At 42.8% G+C, this 23,167-nt stretch overlaps 1 protein-coding gene across 17 annotated transcripts in view; it reads left to right on the top strand.

Moving 5' to 3' along the window:
* Positions 1 to 23,167, top strand: part of Pex5l (peroxisomal biogenesis factor 5 like) — a 203,677-nt gene that overhangs the window by 48,482 nt on the left and 132,028 nt on the right. For 5 of the 17 annotated variants that reach the window (XM_021197176.2, XM_021197173.2, XM_021197172.2 and 2 more), the window contains exon 2: positions 14,027 to 14,098. The exons of 4 other annotated variants lie outside the window; for them this stretch is intronic. In XM_021197176.2, the coding sequence (XP_021052835.1) occupies positions 14,027 to 14,098 (72 nt within the window). Of the gene's footprint in view, positions 1 to 11,496; positions 12,580 to 14,026; positions 14,099 to 23,167 lie in introns of those variants that run through there. 8 more of the 17 variants (XM_029537446.1, XM_021197177.2, XM_029537440.1 and 5 more) reach the window with 5 other exon arrangements.

The following is a 23,167-nucleotide window of genomic DNA, read 5'->3' as shown; positions in this document are numbered from 1 at the left end:
AACTATAAGAAAAGTCATCTTTGTGCAGTGTACTGTTCAGAGAGGCGTGTGTTTCGAAGGCTTTCACAATAATTATGTATCTTCTCTGCTGCCTCCGTAAAATGTGAAAACTGTTACTTAATATTAAGTCAGACAGTGATGTCTGAAGCTGGACCAGTGAGCCATGTCCTCAGTTTAAAAGTCTTTTGGCTGCCTTGCATTTTGAATGGCTCTTAACTTATTGGTAATTTTGAAGACATGTAGGGTATTGGTCACTTGGGACTATTACTTTGTTGGTTCATATCATTACATTGTTCTACTTTATCATACACCATCAAACACACTCATTAAGATTGCCATTGGGCTCATGCGAAACCTCTTCCGCTGTTGCAAAGGTGCGAGCACAAAAATAGCAAATACACATTTTCTAAAAATCTGGATATTTATTGAACTATCGATCAAACCTTGGCTTTGAAATAAATGATTCTTTTCACCTGTTTTCAAGGGAAAAGGTCAGATTCCGAATTCTAAATCGCCATAGTTCACATGTCAGCTGTCACTTTAAGTAAGAATGAATGGCTCACACACACACACACACTTGCACGCTCTGCTCCAAGTTCTTTGGTGGGTGTCAAGGTGCCAGCAGATCAGCCCAGCACTGTCACAGGCCAGTGCCCGTGCAAATGTCAGCACATTGGAAAACAAATGCTCTCTTAAGGCTGCTTGTGAAAACACTCCCCACCCCACAGACCTCTGCAGAGTTTTTCAGGGAGCACCAGGGCTTTGCAGACAGTCCTCGGGTACATTACCATCTCCAGTGATCACAGGGCTCTTACACTGATGATTGAGTTTCTTAAACTTTCTCAACAGGAGCCAGGAATGTCTTGTGAAGTTAGACAGGCACAGTGGGGCCGGGTGAGTATTAATAGGGTGTTCACAGCTTAGTGCTGAGAACTGACTGGGTGCTTAGTATTCGTGTTTGTTACTTTTCTGTTGCTGTGGTTAAACCGTGACAGAGGCAACTCAGAGAAGGAAAGCTTATTCTGACGCATGGCTCCAGAGGGTTAACTTCCATAATGGCAGGAAGACCAAGGGGAGGGAGAAGGGGGGGCAGGCAGTAGCTGTAATACCTAAACCTCCCCAAACAGTGCCATCAGCTGGAGATCAAGTGTTCAAATACTTCTGGCACAGATGACCACAGTTGTCATAGTATAATATCATTTATGTTATAGAATAAATAGGTATGCATATATTATTGTCGTCACATATATATATATATATATATATATATATATATATATATATATATATACATCTACATTATATATTTATATATGTATGTGGTATATACATACATATATACAAACACCTTACCTGTATGTAAATATCATAGTTTGAAAGCATTTCTATATAACTTTTCTGTGGTGGTATTAAGAAATAAGAGGTATGGCTGGTGAGATGCTCGGCAGCCCAAGTTATTTGTCACGCAAGCCTGGAAGCTCTGGAATCTGCAATGTAAAGGAGAACTGACTCCCAAAAGCTGTCTTCGGAGCCAGACACATACACGTCAGTGCAAGCATGCTTGCTTACCCAGGCATACACACAAATAATAAATAAACCCTAATGTTAAAAAAGGAAACAAGAAACGTTATGAAAAGTTAGAGTGATGGGTAATACTGTCCTTTTGCTGTAGAGTAACTTGTTTATTGAGAGCATTTATTAAGCATCTACATGCAAACCAGGCATTGTAGTACACACCTGCACTTTGGGGGCAGAAGGATCACAAGTGGCTGCCCAGTCTGAGGTGCTTAGATAAGATCCTAGCTCAAAACAAAACAAACTTTCAAAACCCAAGAAAACAAAAGAACCCCTAGGATAGCAGAGGTACACACTGCAGATTACCCCTGTCTCCTATCAGAAGTTGTTACTTTGTCCTTTTGACTCGGTGAGGCCATGTGATTCCTATTAAAGCCTTCTTTAGTTTGCCCTGAAGGCCCCTCATTCATCTACCCAGGACCATTTTACAAGCTGCCAGGAGTATGCAGACTTTGTGAAAACCTGGTATCTGCCTCCAAATTGGCATCCACGCTGACCATGGGGCTGTCGTTCCATCTCCTGGTACTAAATCAGTATGTCACTCACTTGGGGGAGTTAATCAGAGATCGAAGGAAGTGTCTTCCAGGTAGCATTCAAGTGTTCTCAGGTGAGTCTCAGCCTCAAGTCCTCTGCTCTATACTGTTCAAGTATTTCTCACAGTCTCTCTAGAATTAAAAAAAAAAAAAGTTTTTATTTAATATTTATACATGCATGTAATATATTTGGATATAATCCAGATAGGCACCATTCTTTCCTTCCACTACCTCCTATCCTCACACACACACACACACACACACACACACACACACACACACCCCAGTTGTTGTCCTCTCCCTACTGCAACCACCAATTTAATATTGAGTCCATTTAGTGCTGTCTGTATGTGCACAGCTGTGGGGCTGTCCTCACACATAACTACCCTGTCAGGGCCCAAATCCCTCCTCAAGCTGCTAGCAATTGCCAGTAGCTTTGGGCCAGTAGGAACAGGGCTTCCTGAGCGAGCCCCTCCCCCATCCATGCAGGTTCCTGGCTGACTTGTGCATGTCTTGCGCATGTCTTGTTGATGATGAAGGCAGAGCCACCATGAGTTCATGTGCGCAACTGTGCCGTCAGGTCCAGCAAATACAGTTTTACTACAGACATCCTCTCCCACTGGCTTCTCCCTTTTTTCCACCCACCTTCCATAATATGTCTCGTGAATTCTGTGGCAGCCTCTCTGAGGGAAACACCTAAGATCTGGAATTAGATTTCTAAAGCATAACTAAAAGAAGCCAATTCAATGACAAAATTCACAAGAAATCAAAGTTCAAGAAAAAGAATATAAAGGAGGCTGCTGACTGTAATTTCAGCATCCGGGAAGATCTTTGAACAATAACTAGGGAAATACCAGTCCTAATGCAGAACTCTGTGAAATTTCAGAGCACTGGGGACGGGGGGGGGGGGGGGGGGAGAGCAGATACAATCAATGCTTTCAATGAGAAATAGGTTGCAAATAAAATAATTTGAAGTGTGAATATCACTGGACAATTCTACAACAAGGTCTGAAGCTGGGAGATAAAGAAGTGATGTCTTCAAATTTGCTAAGGAAATGAGTATTTCAACAAATTCTGCTCCCAACTAAACCATGCAGTAATTGTTGCTGAACAGCAAACAAGATATTTTCATGCATACAAGCAATAAGAGTGCCAGCACCCACGTACATAATCTCAAGGAGTTCTTGGACCATGCGTGTGTGTGTGTGTGTGTCCTAAACCAGAAGAAGACACTGCACCTTGAAAACAGGAACCAGAATCGAGGAGGGAAGTTCCAGGGCAGCCATCCATAGCTCTGAAGTACAACTCGTCTGTACTGGTGAGCTCCAGAAGGTGCAACTCCAGTGGAACACGGGGAACAGAGATTCATTAGCCAATGTGAGCTAAACACAAAGGAAAATTCAAAGAGGACTTGATGGGCAGGGTGGATTGGTATCCAGTATTTTTGGGTTGTTTTTTTTGGGGGGGCGTTACTTGTTGAAGGCAGGGGGGGAAGAAGCAGGTAAGAGGGTGGGACTGACAGGAGAGGAGGGACGAGGACTGTGATCATGAAGTAAAGTGGATAAATTAATGGAAAAAAAAAAACTCAAAAAAAAAGGTGTGGGTCACCACTCTCAGTCTAAAAATAAAAATTTAAAACGTAAAAGAAAAATGTAAAGATTGAATTTGGGGATGGAGGAGTCAAAGAAACATCAGGTACTGTTGACCTTTGCTGTGGGTCTTCATCTTCGAAGACAGCCCTCCTCAAGTTGTGAGAATGTGCATTTGGAGCTGAGTACCTTTCGGTGTTTTGATAGCAATGTGGAATTGTATTAAATTTTTTTTTTTTTGTACCCAAAGTGTTTTCCAAGAAGCAAGAGTCACCCAATCAATGTCATGAAGAAGACAAAAGACTTGGGAGACACCAAAGGTCCCAATCAATGTCACGAAAGAAGATCAGATGAATGGCCTGTGGTCAAACAGGATCACACTCAGGCATTTCCTCATTCAACAGTTTTGTCCTCTGGCAAGTTAAGTGCAGGTGAAAAATCAGCTGGCTCTGACTATTTAGAGCTAAGCTCTGCAGCGAGGCTGACCTCAGTTCCCCCAAACGTGTTTGCAGATACACTAAAGTAAATATGCTGCCATTCAGTGCTCCTCCCCATGCACCACAGGGCAGCTCATTGGATTCCTAGTCCTGCCCCAAGAAGCAGCACAGGATTCCTAGCCCCGCCCCCAGCAGCAGTTCAGTGCAGGATTTTGCATAAAGAACTTGTTGCTCATGTCTCCCCCCAGACACTTCACAATCCATCCTTTCAGATACTCTACAGCACAGTTTCACATTGTTTCTGAAAACAGGCTCACTCTGTTCCAACAAATAGAAACAAAACAGAACAAAACAGTTGAACTATCGCTCATGGCTTTACAGAATGCCAGTATGTTTGTTACTACTCGCAAACGTCCCTGTTCGTCAAAGCTCTCTCCCTCGGATTCTTTGTCTCATTAATTTATTTTCCTGAAAAAAATCATGTACTGCTGCATCAAGAGAATTTCTAGGCTTATCCTTGGCCCATTTACTGAAAATTTGCACCTGACTTGAGGAAATGGAGACATTATATGCCTTATAAAGTCAGTCTTGAAAAAAAGTGTGCTTGAAGTGATGAATGAAATATGTGCTTGTAAAACTGGAGTGTGGCCTGCTCCCTCTGACGAGCCGTGTGTTCGCAGGTTCCTAGCAGTCGCATGCTGGCCCTCTCGGTGCCCTCAACCCTTTCTCCAGTCCATTCCTGACCCTTAGCAAGAACAGACTGCATACAGCACCAATCTGATGATGTTGCTCTCTGCTTGACTGAATCTAGCATCCCTAGTTATCCACATGTCTGCAGGAAGCAAACTCTGTGCCTTTCTAACCTGGCTTTGCCTCTGTAAACTCCTCAGAAGCTTGACAGCCTGACAGTGTGACATGTTCTGTCCTGCACCCACTCACAATTATCTTTGCTACTCAAGGACACTATTCCTAAACATCAATCCCTTTTTCCTAGAGCTAAGGAGCCATAGAATACTTGAGGTCATTTGCCAGCAATCTTTCCTTAATTTACCTACTTTACCTTTCAGTAGAAGCTGCCATGCATTCACTCATTGCCTATGGTCAATATTTTCTACCTTTGTAATAACATGCATAATTTGGATTTGGCTACGTGTCCTCTAGGATCTGAAGCTTTAACTTCTTAACTGATTTTTCACATTCCCTGTGGATAAACAAACTATCTGTGGCTTAAGATCTTTTTGATTCTGCACACTTGGTGGCTTGGAAGAACACACCCACAGTTACCTAGAAGTGCACATTCATAAAGACAAAGAGGAAGTCTAAACAAGCTCAACCTTTAGGGATGTCTGCGACTTATGTGTAACAAGGACACTGTGGGCTTCTAAGCATTGTAGAAGAGGAGTAAAGAGAAGAAATCACGGGCAAACTGATGAAAGTGGCAGAGAATCAATCACAGAGCTGAGTAGGAGGCCTGGGTCTCACAGTCAGGGGAGAGCTTAGGGGGAGGAGATGGGCTGACCCTCAGGAGGAAATGGAGCAGAGATTATTCTGAGCTGTCACAGCTGTGTGCCAAGTATATGAAAATTAAAGAAAAATACGACTCCTTCAAGCCCACTTTGGCCATAATAGAAGTGCTGATTGCAAGTCCTTCGGTCACACAGCTCCCACACGAAGGTGCACAATGAACTTGGCGTTGGCCCTTGTCAGACAAAAAGTTTCATAATCAAGCTTGCATCAACCTGTCAAAACCCGGGGCTGGATTTGGGAAGGTATGAAACTAGAGGAATAGTGTAGCTAGGATGTAGAATATTCTTTTTATTAAAGCACTTCAGGTCTATTTCACAGTCTTCCATGCATAATGGGCAGAGCAGTTGTTATATAAAGACAGCAGCAGCAGGTGTGGGAGGCCAGGTGCTCCAGGGAGAAGAGACTGGGCAGAGACCTAGGGCCAATGCGCCCGTGTTTGAGGAGGTGTCACATGGCTTCATGCCCAGGCAGAAGTGGGTATGGTCAGCGGGGCTGCTGTTGCAGGACATCACCACTGTGTCTTCATTGTGACTGTGGTTGTTCTTCTCATATTTCAAAGAAACAAAAGGAAGAGATTTCTCTTTTCTTAATCGTGAGGACTTTGGGGCTGAATGGGGAAGGAAGAAGATAGTATAGAACAGTAAGATTCACTTACCTTTTGGGATCCAAAATGCTAGATCCACTCTCCAGGACTCCTTATCATCTTACACAGAGGACACTGTATTAGGTGGGAGATGTGAAACAGGGAGAGCTTTATTTCTTCCTCCTTTGGAAATAGCATCAAGATTACATCAATCACCGTGTTTTTAGAAGGCCAAAATGTTTTTGTTTTTTTTGTTTTTTTCATTTATACCAATTGTGTTTATAGTTTCTAAGGAGCCTGGTTTTTGTTCGTTTGGTTGGTTTTGGTTTTGGTTTTTTTGTGTGTGTGGAGAAAAGAACCTTTTATATGAAAGAAAATTGGACTTAGAATTTTGTATAAAAGCACATCCGATTTCCTTGCCACTTCTTTGAGTGTCTTTTTGTTTGGTTTAGGGGGTAAGGGGAAGTCAAGAAATGCTTTCTTTATTGTCTTTAAAACCATGTAGCACATGACTGGCTCTTACAGAATTGAAATTTCAAGCTTAAGTTTTGTTCGTTGCCTACTTGACAATCAATGTGGCACCCACACGTTGTTCCTTAAAGCCAGTGTGCCCCTCCCCCACTAGGAGGTCACCAGCTATTCTAGCTCCGCCCAGGAAGTGATCTTAGCTGAGTACTCCCATGGATCCCAGAGCATGAGATGAAGCCATTCGCTGACTGTCATCTGTGGAGACAGGAAGATCAAAGGCTTTAGGTTGGCAATTAGCATCCACTTGCACTGCCTATCAAAACACAGATTTGTCTCAAAGAGTAGCGTTGTTTGATCACTTGCTCTTGACTGAGATCTATAAAAATCCTAGCCCTTTGATCAGAAATCCTCCTCTCTAATCCTAGGGATGAGACCTATCTCCAGAGGAAGGCAGCAAGCTATCTGACTTCCAAATCAAAACAGTGACTTGCTAGAGAGAAGAAAAGCCTGAGTTTTTAGTGTACCCACTTTGGAAGTTTTCCGAGTTGCAGGACTTTAAAAATAAACCTTAAAAGAAAATGTAGAGATGTGATAGTGATAGCATATATTGCTCTTCAGAGTAAACCTTGCAGTGGGCTGACAGGGGAGTAAGCAAGGAGCAGGGGAGGCTAGTGTGGAACCCAGATCATTTATGCTCATCCTGTCTCGGAGAGCCACTTTAAGATAGAAAAGCCCAGGCTAACTGTGGGGCTGTGTCCTTTTTTCCCAGTACCCTGGACAAAATGGCAGGCTGATCTCCATGACTTTAAGGACAACTTCTTCTACATATCGAGTTCCAGACTAGCAAGGGCTACCCAGTGAGATAGTAGAAGGAAAAAAATTATCATGAAAAGCAAGCATGAAGGACTGGCTGCAAAATTAGATTGAAACCTACTTCGAGCCATGGCTGCACCCTCATCCAGCCACTAATGACCGTTTCCCTGTTAAAGTTAGCTTTAAAATAGAAAAGACTACTAAATTCGGGGGCTTATGCATGATTTTAGATACAGTTTTAAAAGTCATATTTGATGTCTTTATCGTCTCTTCTTGCTTGGTGATACAGCGTCAGAAGGGAGTCTGTGGGCCATGCGTTTGGTTGGTTCTTGACTGACCCAAAAGTAAATAAAACAACAAACCCTGTGAGCACTCTATTTTACTATAGCATGAGTGTGTAGGTACACACACACACACACACACACACACACACACAGAGAGATAGACAGACTTCAGTCCACACACAAACATACACACACTTTAGTCCTACATTTAACCCTCTACTATAAGTCTCTCTAACAATGACATTTTCCCTTCCCAAATTTGAATGAAAAATCAGAAGGTATCATTCCATGTCTATTTAAGAAGCCCACTCAGGACTTGGAACTGGGAGCACGGTTGACAGCTGTCAACCTTTCCACTTGGCAGAGACTGTCCCCCCTCATTTCCTGTTTGCTCGTCCTATCACTTCTTTGGCTGTCTCAGCACTGTCCTCTGTGGCTATGCTGACACTGTGGACCTTAAAAAAGACAAAGGACACAGGAGCAGGATCTTGTTCTGATGGTGGAAGGCATGCTCCACGCAATAAGCAAACACCGCATTTATGCCACCACCTCACACAGCTCACCACAAGACCCAGAGACAAGAGCTAGGGCGTGATGCTGTTCGCTGAGCCTAACAAATACAGATGTGGATGTACGAAGCCAACCTTTGGACCGAGCACGGGGATCCCAATGGAGGAGTTAGAGAAAGGACTGGAGGAGCTGAAGGGGTTTACAACCCCATAGGAAGAACAACAATATCAACCAACCAGACCACCCCAGAACTCCCAGGAACTAAGCCATCAACCAAGGTGTACACATGGAGGGACCCATGGCTCCGGTCGAATATGTAGCAGAGGATGGCCTTATCTGGAATCAATGGGAGGAGAGGCCCTTGGTCCTGTGAAGACTCCATAGATGCCCCAGTGTGAGGGAATCATAGGGTGGTGAGGTGCGAGTGGGTGGGTGGGGAAGCACCCTCATAGAAGCAGGGAGATGGGCGGCATAGGGAGGTTGCAGACAAAGTGGATAACATTTGAAATGTAAATAAATAAAATATCCAATAAATAGAAAAAGAAAAGAAATAAAACTTTACCCTAGTGACAACTCGGAGAAATGGAAAAGCCCACCCAGGAACTTCCCTGTAATGCCTTTGTAGGAGCCTCCCTACAACAACTGCATGGATCTCTTAAGCAACCAACTTTCGTTTCCTTTTTCAAATCACGAAGTTGTTTTGTTTCAGAAAATACACTAAAGTCTGAAGAAGAAAGCATAGGCCTCTCTTAATTCTTTTTCTTGGAAACATAACTTTTAGCTTTTAATAGAGAATCGTCCAGGGGTTTTTTTTTCCCCCTCAAAGACTTCATATACAGTTGTAAAAGAGAGGTTTTGTGAGAGAGGTCTCTGCTTCCGTTTTCTGGCTCCTCCCAACTCTCTCTGGTATCTGCGTTTTCATCTTTGCAGCGCTTTGCTTATTTTTCTTGAATTGCAAACCTGCTCAGGACTTTTATATAAAGGCCGGCTGGGAGCACTGTGACTGTCCTGATAATCTGTCATTGAGTCCTTTGTCTTTCATCCAGCCCTTTGTATCTTAGCTTTCCTAAGAAAGGATGCACACTCTGCCCATCTTTGCTCCCAGGACCAGTGTGCCCCATCACTGCATCTGACTTTCATCTTAGCTTCTCTTCCTACTTGTGGACGACTTCTGACACCTCACTCAGGGGAAGGTCACAGATCTTCCTCTCCTGGAATTAGCCGTCTGCGCTCTCTCCTGAATCCCTCTCACACCCTTTAATGTACTCTCCTCTCTTTCTTCATTTTAAAGTATAGCTATCCTTTGGGCTTCTGGGTTGAGTTCTCACCTCGTCTGTCTTATGAGCTCACCCACTCCTGCCATTCTCTGATCCCATCCATCTGTATGTGGAGCCCCATTCCTCTTCTTAGGTACGGGCACATAACTAAATAGTCAACTAGATGTTTCTACTTGGCAGGATTTTCCAAAGGCACCACTGCCCAGTGGAGACCTTGTGTGCACACTGTCTTCCCTACCCTGTCTGTTTGATATTCAATTCAACCTGCTCCACGAGTGTTCATCAATTCGGTAATCACCTTGCTTGTGGTGGCTTTAGAAGAGCAAAGAACTTTGAATGAGTGTAGACCATTCTTTCAAGTTTAACAGTGAAGAAGGAGAACACCTTCTAAGTGAAGGGAAACCTAAGCAATTTTGTAGGCAGAAGGAAGAATGGTGGTAGGGAGAGATTAAGGATGGGGACACAGGGGGATAGGACTTGAACCCAGATGGCTTTGAGGTTGAGAACTAAGATGGCATTGGGAAACTCTTATCTTCCTGCCATTATATTGTTAATTCTACATGTGACTTTTGCTTTCATAAATTCATCGTGAAGTAGTAACTAAGTAATGATAAACCATTGTTGAAATTCTTATACATAAATTCAGTTTGGAATTCATAGCTAGGTAAAACCTACAGTTAGGGGCAATTTATCCTGATAGATAGACCAAGTGTCCCTTTTCCCTTTAAAAACCTTCTGTGTAAATCCCATTCCTCATGAGTATGAAGAATATCTTTAATTCAGTATACAAACAAGTGATATCTTTTCATATATATATTTCGAGACAGGGTTTCTCTGTATAGCTCTGGCTGTCCTGGAACTCACTTTGTAGACCAGGCTGGCCTCGAACTCAGAAATCCGCCTGCCTCTGCCTCCCAAATGCTGGGATTAAAGGCGTGTGCCACCATGCCTGGCTTGTAAAGGATATTTTTTAAAAGTTTGGATTTTGCTAGTCCTGGAGGTTGAACCCAGAGCCTCAGGCATTCTCCATAAGTGATTTACTACTGAGCTACATCCCCAGCCCCAAACTCGGAGCTTTTTTTATAACTTATTTTCTAAAATAAGCAAGTTACTTCATCTGGGGACTCTCTGTAGCCCTGCTGTCTGTTGCTATTGTTAGCTTTGTCCAGTCCTTTCCCGTGGAATAATTTTCTTTTCCGTGGTCACGATAACATTGCCATACAATTTCCCAAGTGTCGTGATTTATTTAATTCAAGCGAACAGATCCATTTTAGAATTTGACTCCTGTGGAAGAAAGGATGAAGAGACAGAGAGGCCATATTTAGGGGAAAGGAGACAGAGTAGAAATCTGTGTGGGGCAGAGTTGAGTTCGCAGATAGGCTTCTCCATCTTAAGGAAGCCATAGAGGTAATTTGATTGGATAGCATTTCAAAAGGTGTCAGCCTGAAAGAGGAACTAGGCAATCTTGTTCCAAGCTAGATCAAACCCAGATAGAATCCAGAATGATGTCACTCAGGATGCTGGGGGAAGATAAGAGACACTGTGTTTGGAGTTTCAGACATGACAGCCAGCCTGGGCTGAAAGCTTTTTACAGGCAAGGAGACAATGTCAGCAAACTGTGACTCTCATTTCTCCTTTCATTTCTCCACCTAGAGTCCTCTCACCCTTTCGTCTCCCAGACGCTAATGCTTTCTCCTCAGATGCACTTAGTGAGAAGTACACAAAAGTGACCACAAGTAGTCGGTCTGATAAGGCTAGGATGTGAGGGGCCTCACCTCCTTGCCTCAATTGAAACTCTCAGCTTCAGCATCTTACCAGAGCTGTGGGTGGAGCTCAGGACGTGCTTACACTGTGGCTTCTCCTCCCACATAAGCCCTGCCCCCTCACACTTGGACAGTGGGAAGATTAGCTTTCTTCCTCCTCCTAGTTCACTCCTTTGGCTGATGTGCAAGGTCTTGCAGAAGCCAGGGACTTGCATTCTGGGCTTGGCAAAGTGCATAGGAAGACGACAGGGCTTCCCGGCTGGGAGGAGGGAGGAGAGAGGAGAGCTGAAGATCCCCGCCTGGGCTGGCTCAGCTAAGCAAAGTGGGCAGCTCAGTACTTGAAAGAGGACTGTGCTCACTCGCTCGCTCGCACTAGATATCAGTAAGTGGGTGACTGTATGGATTAAGGAAGGATGAGTGTCCCTGGGTCATGGGGTAGACTTGACAATGTTGCTTGGTTCTAAGGGAAGCTCGCAAGGCTGCTGGTTCTGTGTGCTTTCTGTGTCTTGTGGAGACTAGAGGATTAAGCACAAATATCAGAACTCCAAATGCTTCCTCCCATTCCTGGAAAATGGCAACTTCTACAGAGTAGTTGTGTATATAATCTTCTTTCCTGGCCCCTCTTCCCTGGGAGTATGCTCCTGAATCAGACATTTGGGATTAAGTGGGAAAAGTGAAATGTAATATTAACCGAAACTGCAACTTCTTACTGCATTCTGTATGTGCTGACATTGTTTTATCTACTAGCAGTGAATGTCAGGAAAGTCTGAGCCAGGGGCTTAAACGGGGGAAGTGGAGTTTTTATGACCAGGAGACATAGTCTATATGTAAGGGATTAAATACAAAATTTATGTTATAAATAATAGATGGGTTTCTAAAAATCATTAAAGAGAGCAGCAGCCAGGAAGCATTAAGTGTATGATACAAATTAGAAAAAGAAAATATCCTATCCATGGCTTTTTGCAGTAGCCAAAATTTTCAGGATGTTTACAAAGTCAGAACAGTGATTCAGGAATACTTCAATTATTGTTGTACATTATTAATACTGTTGCCGGGCAAGATCTGTGGTTCTCTGGTCAGCAAGTTCTGGCAATGAAGCCACTGCCGCTGGTGCAAAGAATTCTGGGATGTCTGACAGTGAAATGGATGGAAGGACTCACATTCCATCTCTACTTAATGCCCTTTTGTCCAAAAATCGGGTCATGCAGATGAGCTACTTGGTACGTATACAGATCAATATTGGGGAAAACATTTCTGAGGGCTGTGTGGCAGAGGGACTGTAGAGAGTGTCTCATAACAAACCCTGAGCTCAGAGGACCCAGAAGCCAAGAGACAGGAAGTGAGTTTGGCTCAAGCCAAACGTGTTTATTTTCTTTTCCATCCATCTTGAAATGGAACCTCAAATGAGGACAAGAATAATAACTGGGAGGAACACTGTGATCATTTGTTCTGTCCTGAGTGTTGGAATTTATTAGTCTGTAGACGTAGTTGGGTTGTATTTTTTTTTTATGCATTTCAATACTTGAAGTCTCTGATCTCTACGTTACAGTAAATGACACAAAATAAGAGGTATATTTATGGGGAGGGAGAAGCATCAGAATTCATATTTTGAAATGTTATAAAGAGGAGAAAAAGACCACATTGTTTAGGGTAAAAAAAAAAAAAAAGCCTTGTGTCATGATCACCAATATGCAGGACCCCGTGTCAGCATGAGTGCTCCTATGACACCACAGACAGAATTGTCAGAAATCTACTTCTCTTAATTCTAGTTTATGTGGATACTAAGGTGTCCTTTTGATTTGTGTTTGTTTGTTTGGTTGTGGTTTTCACTTTGGTCAACAGAAAACTGCATAATGACTTTTATCTCCATTTGTCATTGGTATGAAGGAGTCCTGTTATACTTCTGATATTCCCACTGGGGAGAAAAAAAAGTTGCCATTAAATATGCTACCATTATTCTGTAACTGCGATATGATTGTTATGGTTAGACTCCTTTTCCAACCTTAGACTTTGTATTCATAAATTTTGCTGTACGGAAGAGGGTTAGGGAGCACTCATTAGGACCAGCCACAACAATGAAAGAATAAAATGGCAATAAAGTGTGCCTTATAGATATGGCCTATTCTCTTCCAACTTCATAAACTACCTAATTTCGAAACTACATCATGCTAAAAGCTGCTTTTTATTTTCAATGAAACTATTTATGCAATTAATTGAAAGTTTGAGAGTTCGTTGTCTGAGTTATGTAATAGTTCTCTTATTCTTAAAAATACATAAAGCCTTAACATATAATGTGTGGTAGTTGACATTTTAAGAGTAATATAATTCTAAATGAAGTTTCTGTTCTTGAGAAAAATGTGTTAAGAGTCTTCAGAGAGCTGGTTGTTTATCTCACAGTAAACAGTTTTTACTGAATTTTTGCCGAAACTATGGAATAAAACAGAACATTGAGAAAGGATCAAAGGCACACTTTGGCCACAAGAGGATAAGCAGAGTCGACGCATAGATATAAGATGGTGGGCTACTGTACATGAGAGACTGATGTCAGGAATGTGGTTGGTGAAAGGGTTAAATGAAGAGTTTTATCTTTAAGAATTATTAAGTAGGAATTAAGTTTTTTTTTAATGAAAAGAAACTAAATGATATTTAAAATTGTTCTTTCACAAGAAAAGTAAAGAACAAGGCTATGGCAAGCTAAGCAGTGACGAGGACCTGGAAATAATTGTTGACCAGAAGCAGGTAAGTGAGCACTCGCGTTTCCTGTTGCCTGTAGAATTTGACCTGGTAGCCCTCCGGGTTCAGAGCCTGTTCCCGACAGTGTCTGAGCCTGTCTAACTACAACTGTTATTAATATAGATTTGGGGAGCATCAAAGTTTCCCTCATCGCTGCCCCACTGCCTTGTGCATGATACCAGCATATGTGTACTATATCTGAGAATAAATAAGAAAGCACAAAGCAGGGAGGAGGAGAGAGCGCTGGGGACTCAATGCCATGAGTCAGAATAGCGTAACTTGGTTGAGAAAGAAAAAAGATGTAAGTAGACCTTGGAGGCATATTACCTTAAAAGTGAGAAACACTACTATTAATTAGCTTGTATCCTGAAAGCATGATGGGAGAGCAGATAAACGGGGTGAAATTTTGAGAAATTTAAACTCACATCTTGCCCAGTTTACTCTCTTGGCTTGTCTGCAGCAAGTGTCAAGATGATCTGAAATGAAAACAGATTGCTTCATTGTCGTCGGTAACGCTGCCCATCATTTGAGAAGTCGTCTCTAGGTTGGATGTTGCCTTGGCTCATGAGGTTCAACGAGAACGGCTTAACAGAGCATACACAATGATTTAGCAGGGAGTGGATGGTCTCCAGCCAGGACACTGACTTGGCATTACTCCTTAGCATCTTTGTTAATTATCAAGGAGACAAGAGAACTGCCTGTCTATTTAACATACATGTGGCATTGCCTCTGAGAGCAGCATAAACCCAACGGAGTGGACATTAAAATGTCTGAGCTGGGGAGGACGTTAGAGAATAGACAGTGGCCTCCAGATAGGCTGATGAGTTTGGACAAGTTCTTTACCACGTAGTTGGTTCTGCATCGTGATGATTGCACTAAGGGAGTGTGCATGCATGTGTGCATGGGTTTGACAAAATGGGGCATGGCTACCAAAAGGGAGCCATGAGAAACCAATGACTTAAGTCATGCTTACTAGAATGTCTTCTGGAAGATCCCAGCTGAGCAAAGCACTTCCATGGAAGTTCATGGTATATGGGCAGGCTCAGGAGGTCGCAGGAAGGCTTGCCACACCGCCCATGTTTCATGCTCCATTGACCTTGGGTTCCTGCTGAGGACAGCAGGGCAGGGGGTGTGAGGGTCTGGCCTGCATTCTGCTACTCACTGCCAGATTGCCAGTTTAGATGATAAGGTATGTGGAGTGCCAGTTTGCAGTACTGCTTTTTTTTTTTAATTATGCCAGATTAATTACTTGCAACATGGACTCTATACCTCCCTCCCATAGACTGTGATTCTGATTAAGGAGTGGACCTACTTGACAGATAAACTAGTAAAGGGTGAGTGAGAACACCATGAGAAACAGACACACACGCATGTGTGCACACACATGCACACACACAGGAATAAACGCATGCACGCACACACATACGCACACACACACACATATGCACACATGCACATGCATGCAGACAAGCACACATATATATGTACTTGTGTCGAAACGCGGGCGCGCACGCGCGCACACACACACACACACACACACACACACACACACCTCCATCGAAACGAAGTTAGCTTTTGTTTTTAGCATATACAAATATGTTCTTACTGTTTACTTCTTTCTTTTAGTTTCTTCCTGTTTAGTCTTTGTGTTTTAACTAGCTGTTGTCATTCAGAAAACTACAGAATTACTTATTTTTTTATTTTTTATGAAGATCCCAAGGAAGTTTTCTTTCATTTTCTCATACTGTCTCTCCACAAATTGTCGCGAGCATGCACTTCCAGTGCTGACACACAAGCTGGTGCCATTCAGAGAGACCCAGTACTGCTAAGGCATTCATGTTAAACCTTGTTTCACAATGTGACAGATTAAAATATGCCACTGTAGGAGCTGGCTGCTGGCCATGAAGAGTTCCCCTTGTTTGGGAGGTTTGGGGTTTGGGTTTGAGCAAATCTCAGGCTGAGGCAATGACATGTTCCCACCCCCAACTAAAATGGAAAGGAAAACACTAATTATTCTTTATAAAACTCCAAGACAGCTCCTCCTGATATTAAGAGACCAACAATTAAGCATGTATGTGAGTGTGGGCATGTGTCAAATGCGTTTTCTCCACACGAAAGCACAGAGGAAGTTTGTAAGTCTTCGCATAAGTTCAAGTAGCTTTTCTAGTGACTGATGCCAAAAGAAAACCGAAGGAAGATAAATAAAATAATTGAAGTGCCATGATGGGCAGAGGTTGACGGTCTCATTAAGCCTGTCACTCGGCTGCTGTCACTCCATGAGTGCCATGGCAGCTGTATGCCAGTTCATCAGTCAGGTGACTCGCACGCCTTGTGTTTCCACAGAGAGCCCATGGTCTTGCTTATATAAACACAGTACTAGCGGAAGCCGTGTGCAGGGTGTTGGCTTGCCATCCCTGGTTGCTGCTCTCAAAAGGGTAGAAGATGATGCTGTGTTGTTTTGATGTGGAAAAACGGTAAATTTTATAAATGTGAAAGGTTTTTTCTTTTTGACGGGCAGTATTGTACTGCTCCCTTTATGAAAGTTTCTTGGCAACTTTGATTCAGAATACATATTGTAAAAAATCACAGAGGATTCTTAAGCTAATACCCTAAACTAACAGGCAATATATGTTTATGTATTTATTCATATATACATACACATTCACACAGTCAATTTAAATATGACTGTATTGAATGGGGATCAGAGTCTATTTTCCACTTGATATCTCCAAAGATTTTAAACTTCAAGCTGAAAAATAATGAAAACAAATGTATTGCAATAAAATCTTAAAGACCTTAAGTTCTAAATATTTTCCATAAACACAATATATCTGTACTTAGTGAGTATTGTATAAAAATCAATACTAAAAGAAAATCATATATATATATATCAGTTATAAATTATAAATTATGTGTGCATGTGTATCAGTTTTATCATCAAAGAATTCTTCCTTCATTGGAGAAGACAAGAGTCTTGATTGGAAATTAACCTCAAGTAAACACAAATTATTTTCTGAAATGACTGGTATTTCAGGAGTGTATTTCAGGAGTGAGACTGGACAAACTAGACATTCCCAGCCCCTTTGCTAAGGAATTTGCAGCCTTAACTATTTGAATAGTGAATCTGCTCTGTTTTGAGTTGCTGGTAACTCAAGATTTCCCCTATGTTGGGCTGTATGTGTGTTTACAGAGTTTGAGTCTAGGATGTTTTCAGATTCCAGATAGACTTGAAGGAAGCAGCAAAGACAAGCACCACGTGCAGAACGTGTTCTTTTATGAAGGATTAGGGGCTACAGCTTTGAGGATTGCACAGAGGCATGAGCAGGATGCTTGGGTCTAGGTGGTTCTGGAACCCAAAGGCAGTTGGCCCTGTGTGTTTCTTGTTGCACTAGGTAAGGAAATTCAAGTACTAGCCAGTTGCTAGGGAATGAATACATCAGGTTGGTACAGCAATCCTCCAGCCCTAGAAGCCTCAGACGTGCCTAAGAAGCTTGCTAGGTTACTGCTGCTGGTTCCAGACTACATTCTATGTCCCAGAGTCAGGAAATATAGCAATTGTGATTCTGAAAGTGGAAAAAGTATATGGGATCAGTACTAAACCTGATATTCCAGTAGTCATTAACAGGAAATCTAAAAACCAGAACCCATAGATACTTGATGCAATGGTTCCTAAAAAGTAGATCACCATAGACATTCACAGCAATGGCGCCTCAAAGACCCAAGCCTGTGGTTGGGTTGGATTCCCTGTGGTAGCCCTTTTTGGTCTTGAGCCACAAGAACACAGGGTTCTTGTTTGTAAACTGGTCTCTTGTTTCCGTCTAAGGTTTATTTGAGGCAAAAATCTGTTAAAGGCTCAGTAAGAGCCTGTGTGTTGTTTGGATGAGCTAGTCAGCCCCAAGTACTCTCAGCTTCTTTAACTTAGCAAGCCAGAGCCTTGAAGCCCAGAGTAGACAATGAATTTTCCCAGAGTCACTGGTATTAATTATACCAAGAACATTGAAAGCCATAACTTCCTGATGTCATGGTCCAAATTCTATACCCTCTTTATAGATCATTACTGATTGATCTATAAATCGGTTAAGAAATGGTTTTGCCTTCCTAGTCTACTTACAGAAAATTACTACCTGGAAACAATTATAGTTGACCCATGGTCTGTCTATTGCTAAGCCCTCATGGGGATACATTTCTCACAAACACTTAACTGCCTAGCTCCCTCTTGGCCTTTCGTGCATTTCAGAAAAGATTCTTCCAAATAAACAAATGAATGACATGGACAGAATGAAAACTGTGAGGTGACTGTTGAAATACTTGCCTTTTCTCCCGAACCTCCAAGGGAGGACTTCATGCACATGAGAAACAAGGTAATGCACATTTTACCTAGTCTGAAACCTTCCCCAATCTCTTTATAAACCTGTGAGAGAATCCTGAGCAGGAAGCAAGGCATATCAGAACTGTTTTTCTAAAGTAAAAAGAAAGAAAGAGAGAAAGAGAGAAAGAGAGAAAGAGAGAAAGAGAGAAAGAGAGAAAGAGAGAAAGAGAGAAAGAAAGAAAGAAAGAAAGAAAGAAAGAAAGAAAGAAAGAAAGAAAGAAAGAAAGAAAGAAAGAAAGAAAGAAAGNAAAGAAAGAAAGAAAGAAAGAAAGAAAGAAAGAAAGAAAGAAAGAAAGAAAGAAAGAAAGAAAGAAAGAAAGTAGAATTGCCCCCTTGGATCTCCAACATCCACAAGCCTTTCAGTAGGATTGCAACCCTGTCCTGTTCGAGTGGCTCTGTGAAAATGGGTTGTGTCAGGGAGATCAAGGCCGGCGTCAAATAAAAATGAAAGAGCAAGGCCCAGCTTCCTTGTGGTGCTAACAGATAGCCTGTCCTACCACCAGCTGACTCAAGCCTTGGACTCATAAATAGTAAAATGGTGAGGGAATGTGTGTCACTGTCTTTTGTACTCAGCGCCATCTGGACAGTACTTTCTTGGCCATATCAGTATGGTGGCTCAATTTATATATAATTCATACCCCATTTGCTTCTGAGGGTTCCAAAGTACCAGAGTCTGTCTCTTGGGCTCACAAGCCACAGTTTCCCTGGTGCCTTCTTGGAATTCTGTACATGGTGATGAAGAACAGGGGACCCCCTCCTCCTCCACCTGCTCAGCCTGGAGAGCCTGAAGCAGGGGACTCTGTCACACTGGGAGAACTCAGCACCCCACACAGCTGTGATGCCCTGATGGAGCTCGCAGTAAGCATGAGCTCATTAGCAATTTCTTCACAAAAGATTGATCAATGAGAAGTGGCTTCATAAAAAGAAGGCAGATTATTTACCACGGGTATGCACTGGCATAAACAAGGAGTCATTTCTATAGACCAATCAATTCCATCTTTTCTGCAAAGTTATTTTTCGTCAACAAATATCATAAATGAGAGGCCACATTTCCCGTTAGGTTAAACATAAAATTTCTGGAATAAAGACTGGATGACCCTGCATTTATTGTCTTCCCAAATAGTCTCACATGGATCATAGACTCAAAACTTAACCTTAAAGATTTGATGCTACAAAGGGGAAGAGTCACAGTAACGGCACAATGTCTTTACAAACCCACATCATAAACTATTTCTTAATGTCCCAAATTTCAACTCCATCTACTGATTCTGCTCAGAGCACCTGACTCTAGGGCAAACTCTGTGGGAAAACCTCAAAACCTTCATTTTAGACTCTATTGCAATGTGAGGTGTTAGGCTATGGAAAACCTAGCAGGTCGCTCTTCCTAAAGCATCTTCAAAGCAAGGGTACTGATCCCAACCCCCTCGCCCTGCCTTCTGCTTTAGCTCTGCTCTCCTGACAGAGGAGTTTGGTGTAAGCTGTTAGGTTCTCTGCATCTTCAGGTTGTCATCTGTGCAGTACAATCATGCCATCTGCATTGGCGTCTGTTCCGAGGCTCACAGGGGGACACTTCCTTGAAAAGCCATGTGTCCTCTGGTCGGAGCCAGGCATAGAATCTGGGGCCCCTGATGTCGTGTCTGATGCCTTCCACAAAGCTGGGCTTCCTAGAGGGATCGTTGTTGATGGGTGTTGTGTCATGATTTCGTCGCTTTCTTTCCTCTAGTGTGTTCCCGAGTGTTCTTCACACCTTCCGTAGACAGGTGTTCCAGGTCAGTGCCTGTCATGAGCCAGATGGTCTACCACACCATGTGCACACAGTGACTGTAGCCCCGACATGTCAGCCACTCTCACAGAGCATTAGGTTGGTTCCAGTCTGAATTCTGACTGAGAACAGGGAGTAGCCACATAGAAACAGCATTCCTTTGGGAAGATGGGGCAGCTTCTCCGAGTCAGAGGTTGCTCTGCTATGTATGAGGAAAATGTGTATTTTATGATATTTTTGAGAGGATCACACAAGTCCCCCAGTCCAGAGGCTTAGCCACAGGCACAGTAGGCGATGCATGCTTCATTCACCAGAGCCAGGCACTGTGCCAAGTGGTGGGAAGAGTTAATAGCAATATCCACAGGCCTATTAGCTGGAGGGTTCCTTGGATGTGGGAGGGGTAGGCTAAACTATAATGATGCAAAGCAATATCATTTTTACTGGGGTCAGAGAAGTGGATGCCTAGCAGGCACAAGGAGTGGGGAGGTCAGAGGGCAGTGGCCACTTGGCACAAGCTTGCCTCTCTAGAGAAGGGCAGCGCTCACACACCACCTCCAGGGATTTCCATGCTGGAAATGAGTCTATAGCCACCACACAGTAACTGGTCAAGAGGCATAATTATGCTGCTGCTGCTGCTGCTGCTGCTGCTGCTGCTGCTGCTGCTGCTGCTGCTGCTGCTGCTAAAATGTCTATAATTGACTTTAAGATCTTAAATGATATTAATCAGAAAGAAAGAAAGAAAGAAAGAAAGAAAGAAAGAAAGAAAGAAAGAAAGAAAGAAAGAAAGAAAGAAAGAAAGAAAAGAAAATGAAAAAGGAAAGAAAACATTTCCCTGAGAGCTATCCAGATTAGCCACTGATCTGATTAACAGAAGGATGTTAAAGTATAGTTTACAGGTCATCTCAAGTCCTCCTGGGAGCTCAGGTTCCTTAGGAGTTAGCCTGACCACAGAGCTTCCCTCTTGTTGAAGTGAGAAGCATGCATTTTCACTAGCAGAAGCTGCTGCTCATGGCAGAACAGAAACAAGCCCAAAAGTCATTTACTTTTGTTTCTTTGCCTAGCTCAACTTCGGGGAGCAGCAAGATCCCACTGAATTGGTTAGCACTTCTCTCCCAGTTGCTCTTCCCCAATATCCAGATGATTCTATAATACAGCTCCCAAGACAGCTCCAGTCAGCAAGACAGAGCCTGAGCTTCTGCCGCTGATACGACATCACATATTAATACATAGCTACAAACTCGTTACCCGCAGTTAAAAATGAAAGGACAGGGAAATGGATTTTCATGGTGGCAATGTCTAGATGTTAAATCATTTTCTAATAACCCATGGTTTTCCTTCCTGCTCCTCTTTAATCTAATAGGGCAAAGTGGTGCTGACATGTCTAGAGAAGACATGCATAATTGAAGCGGTGTGAGCTGACACAATGAGTGCAAAAGTTATGTGATCTATGGAGGTAGCAGGCAGAGGCAGCAGCCCTTAAAGACTTCGAGAACCCCTTGAGGAGCACCCCACTGAGCTGCACTATGGAAAACAGGACAACGTGGGGAGCAGGCATTGCTTCTAATTTTCATTAGTAGCTTTACTTCATCTCTGTGAGAATCCTGGACTTCCTGGTTAGACCGAATGTCAGGACACGATCTAATCTGAGGTTGACACATTATGTTCTATGGAACCCATTTTCACCCACTTCTAGTGGTGGGAGGTGGGACGGTCATGTCAGAGAGGTCAGGTGGGAAGAGAAGCTTTGCATAAAGAATGGCCGGGAAGTTCCGTTCTGTTGATTTTAATTCGACCAAAATAGGTGAGTCCCTCGGCAAGGAAGGAAGTAGTTAGATAGGACTCATCAAGTTATCTCTCATCACAGGACATAGTAGAACTCTAGTTTGCAACTCCCGGTTAGATCATTTATCACCCCTGTAACTGCCTTACTAAAATTACAGTGCTGTTCGTCTGTGTGTGCTTGAGTGTGTACCTGCGCACGTTCACACACACACACACACACACACACACACACACACACACACACACTTGTGTGCAGGTCAAAGGGCAACTGGCAGCAGTTTGTCCTCTCCTTCCTTTTGGCCCTGCAGATGGAAACCCAGTCGTCAATCCTGGCAGTAACTGCTTTTACCTGCTGACCTATCTCTCTGGACCAACAGTGCTTCCCAGCCTTGCCTCCAGTGTCTTATGTGCACTCTAAACACTGCTCAAGCCAGGATATTCCTTTAGGCCTCTCTGAGAGACATCCATGACCTCCTGTCATGTGCTTACTGCTCTTCAGAGGAGACAGATTCTCACCGACCTTGGAAACTTTCCCAGAGTGCACTGGGAACCAGACATTAAATATTTACAAAGTGGGCTTTGAAATTTCAATCATGTCAACGTAGACAGCTTTTCTTCTCCTCAGTTCCTGGGGTCTCTCTCTCTGGCTCAGTCTGTCCTCATCCCCAGGTGGCTGTGGGCCTCAGCTCCTGGGGCCTCTCTCTCTGGCTCAGTCTGTCCTCATCCCCAGGTGGTTGTGGGTCATGAAAGCCAAGCCCAGACTTGGGCCCCTCACTTCCCAGTCATCCAACCTGAACCTGGCTGCAGATTCAGTCTAGTGAACCTGCTGATAAACTCATTCATCACTGATGTGTCTGTGTCTTTGAAAAACAGTAATGGCTGCAGATACTAGTACTACCTTAAAATTCAAAACATGATAAAAATGGCAAAAGACTAGGAAGAATACACCAATTTTGCTTTGATATTTTTTCTTTACTTTTGAAATTTTTACACATGTGTACAATGAAATACAATCCTAACTACCCAAGATTCCCCCTCTTCCAAATCTCATTGTGTCTCCCCCAACATGTTCATGCGGTTTCTTAAATAACTTGCAAAGTCCAGTTAATTCTGCATATATATATATATATATATATATATATATATATATATATATATATAT

This window comes from Mus pahari, chromosome 4 (assembly GCF_900095145.1).
Source record: "Mus pahari chromosome 4, PAHARI_EIJ_v1.1, whole genome shotgun sequence".
NCBI lineage: Eukaryota > Metazoa > Chordata > Mammalia > Rodentia > Muridae > Mus > Mus pahari.
Note: the sequence above shows the minus strand (reverse complement) of the source record. Positions and strands in the feature narration are given on the sequence as shown.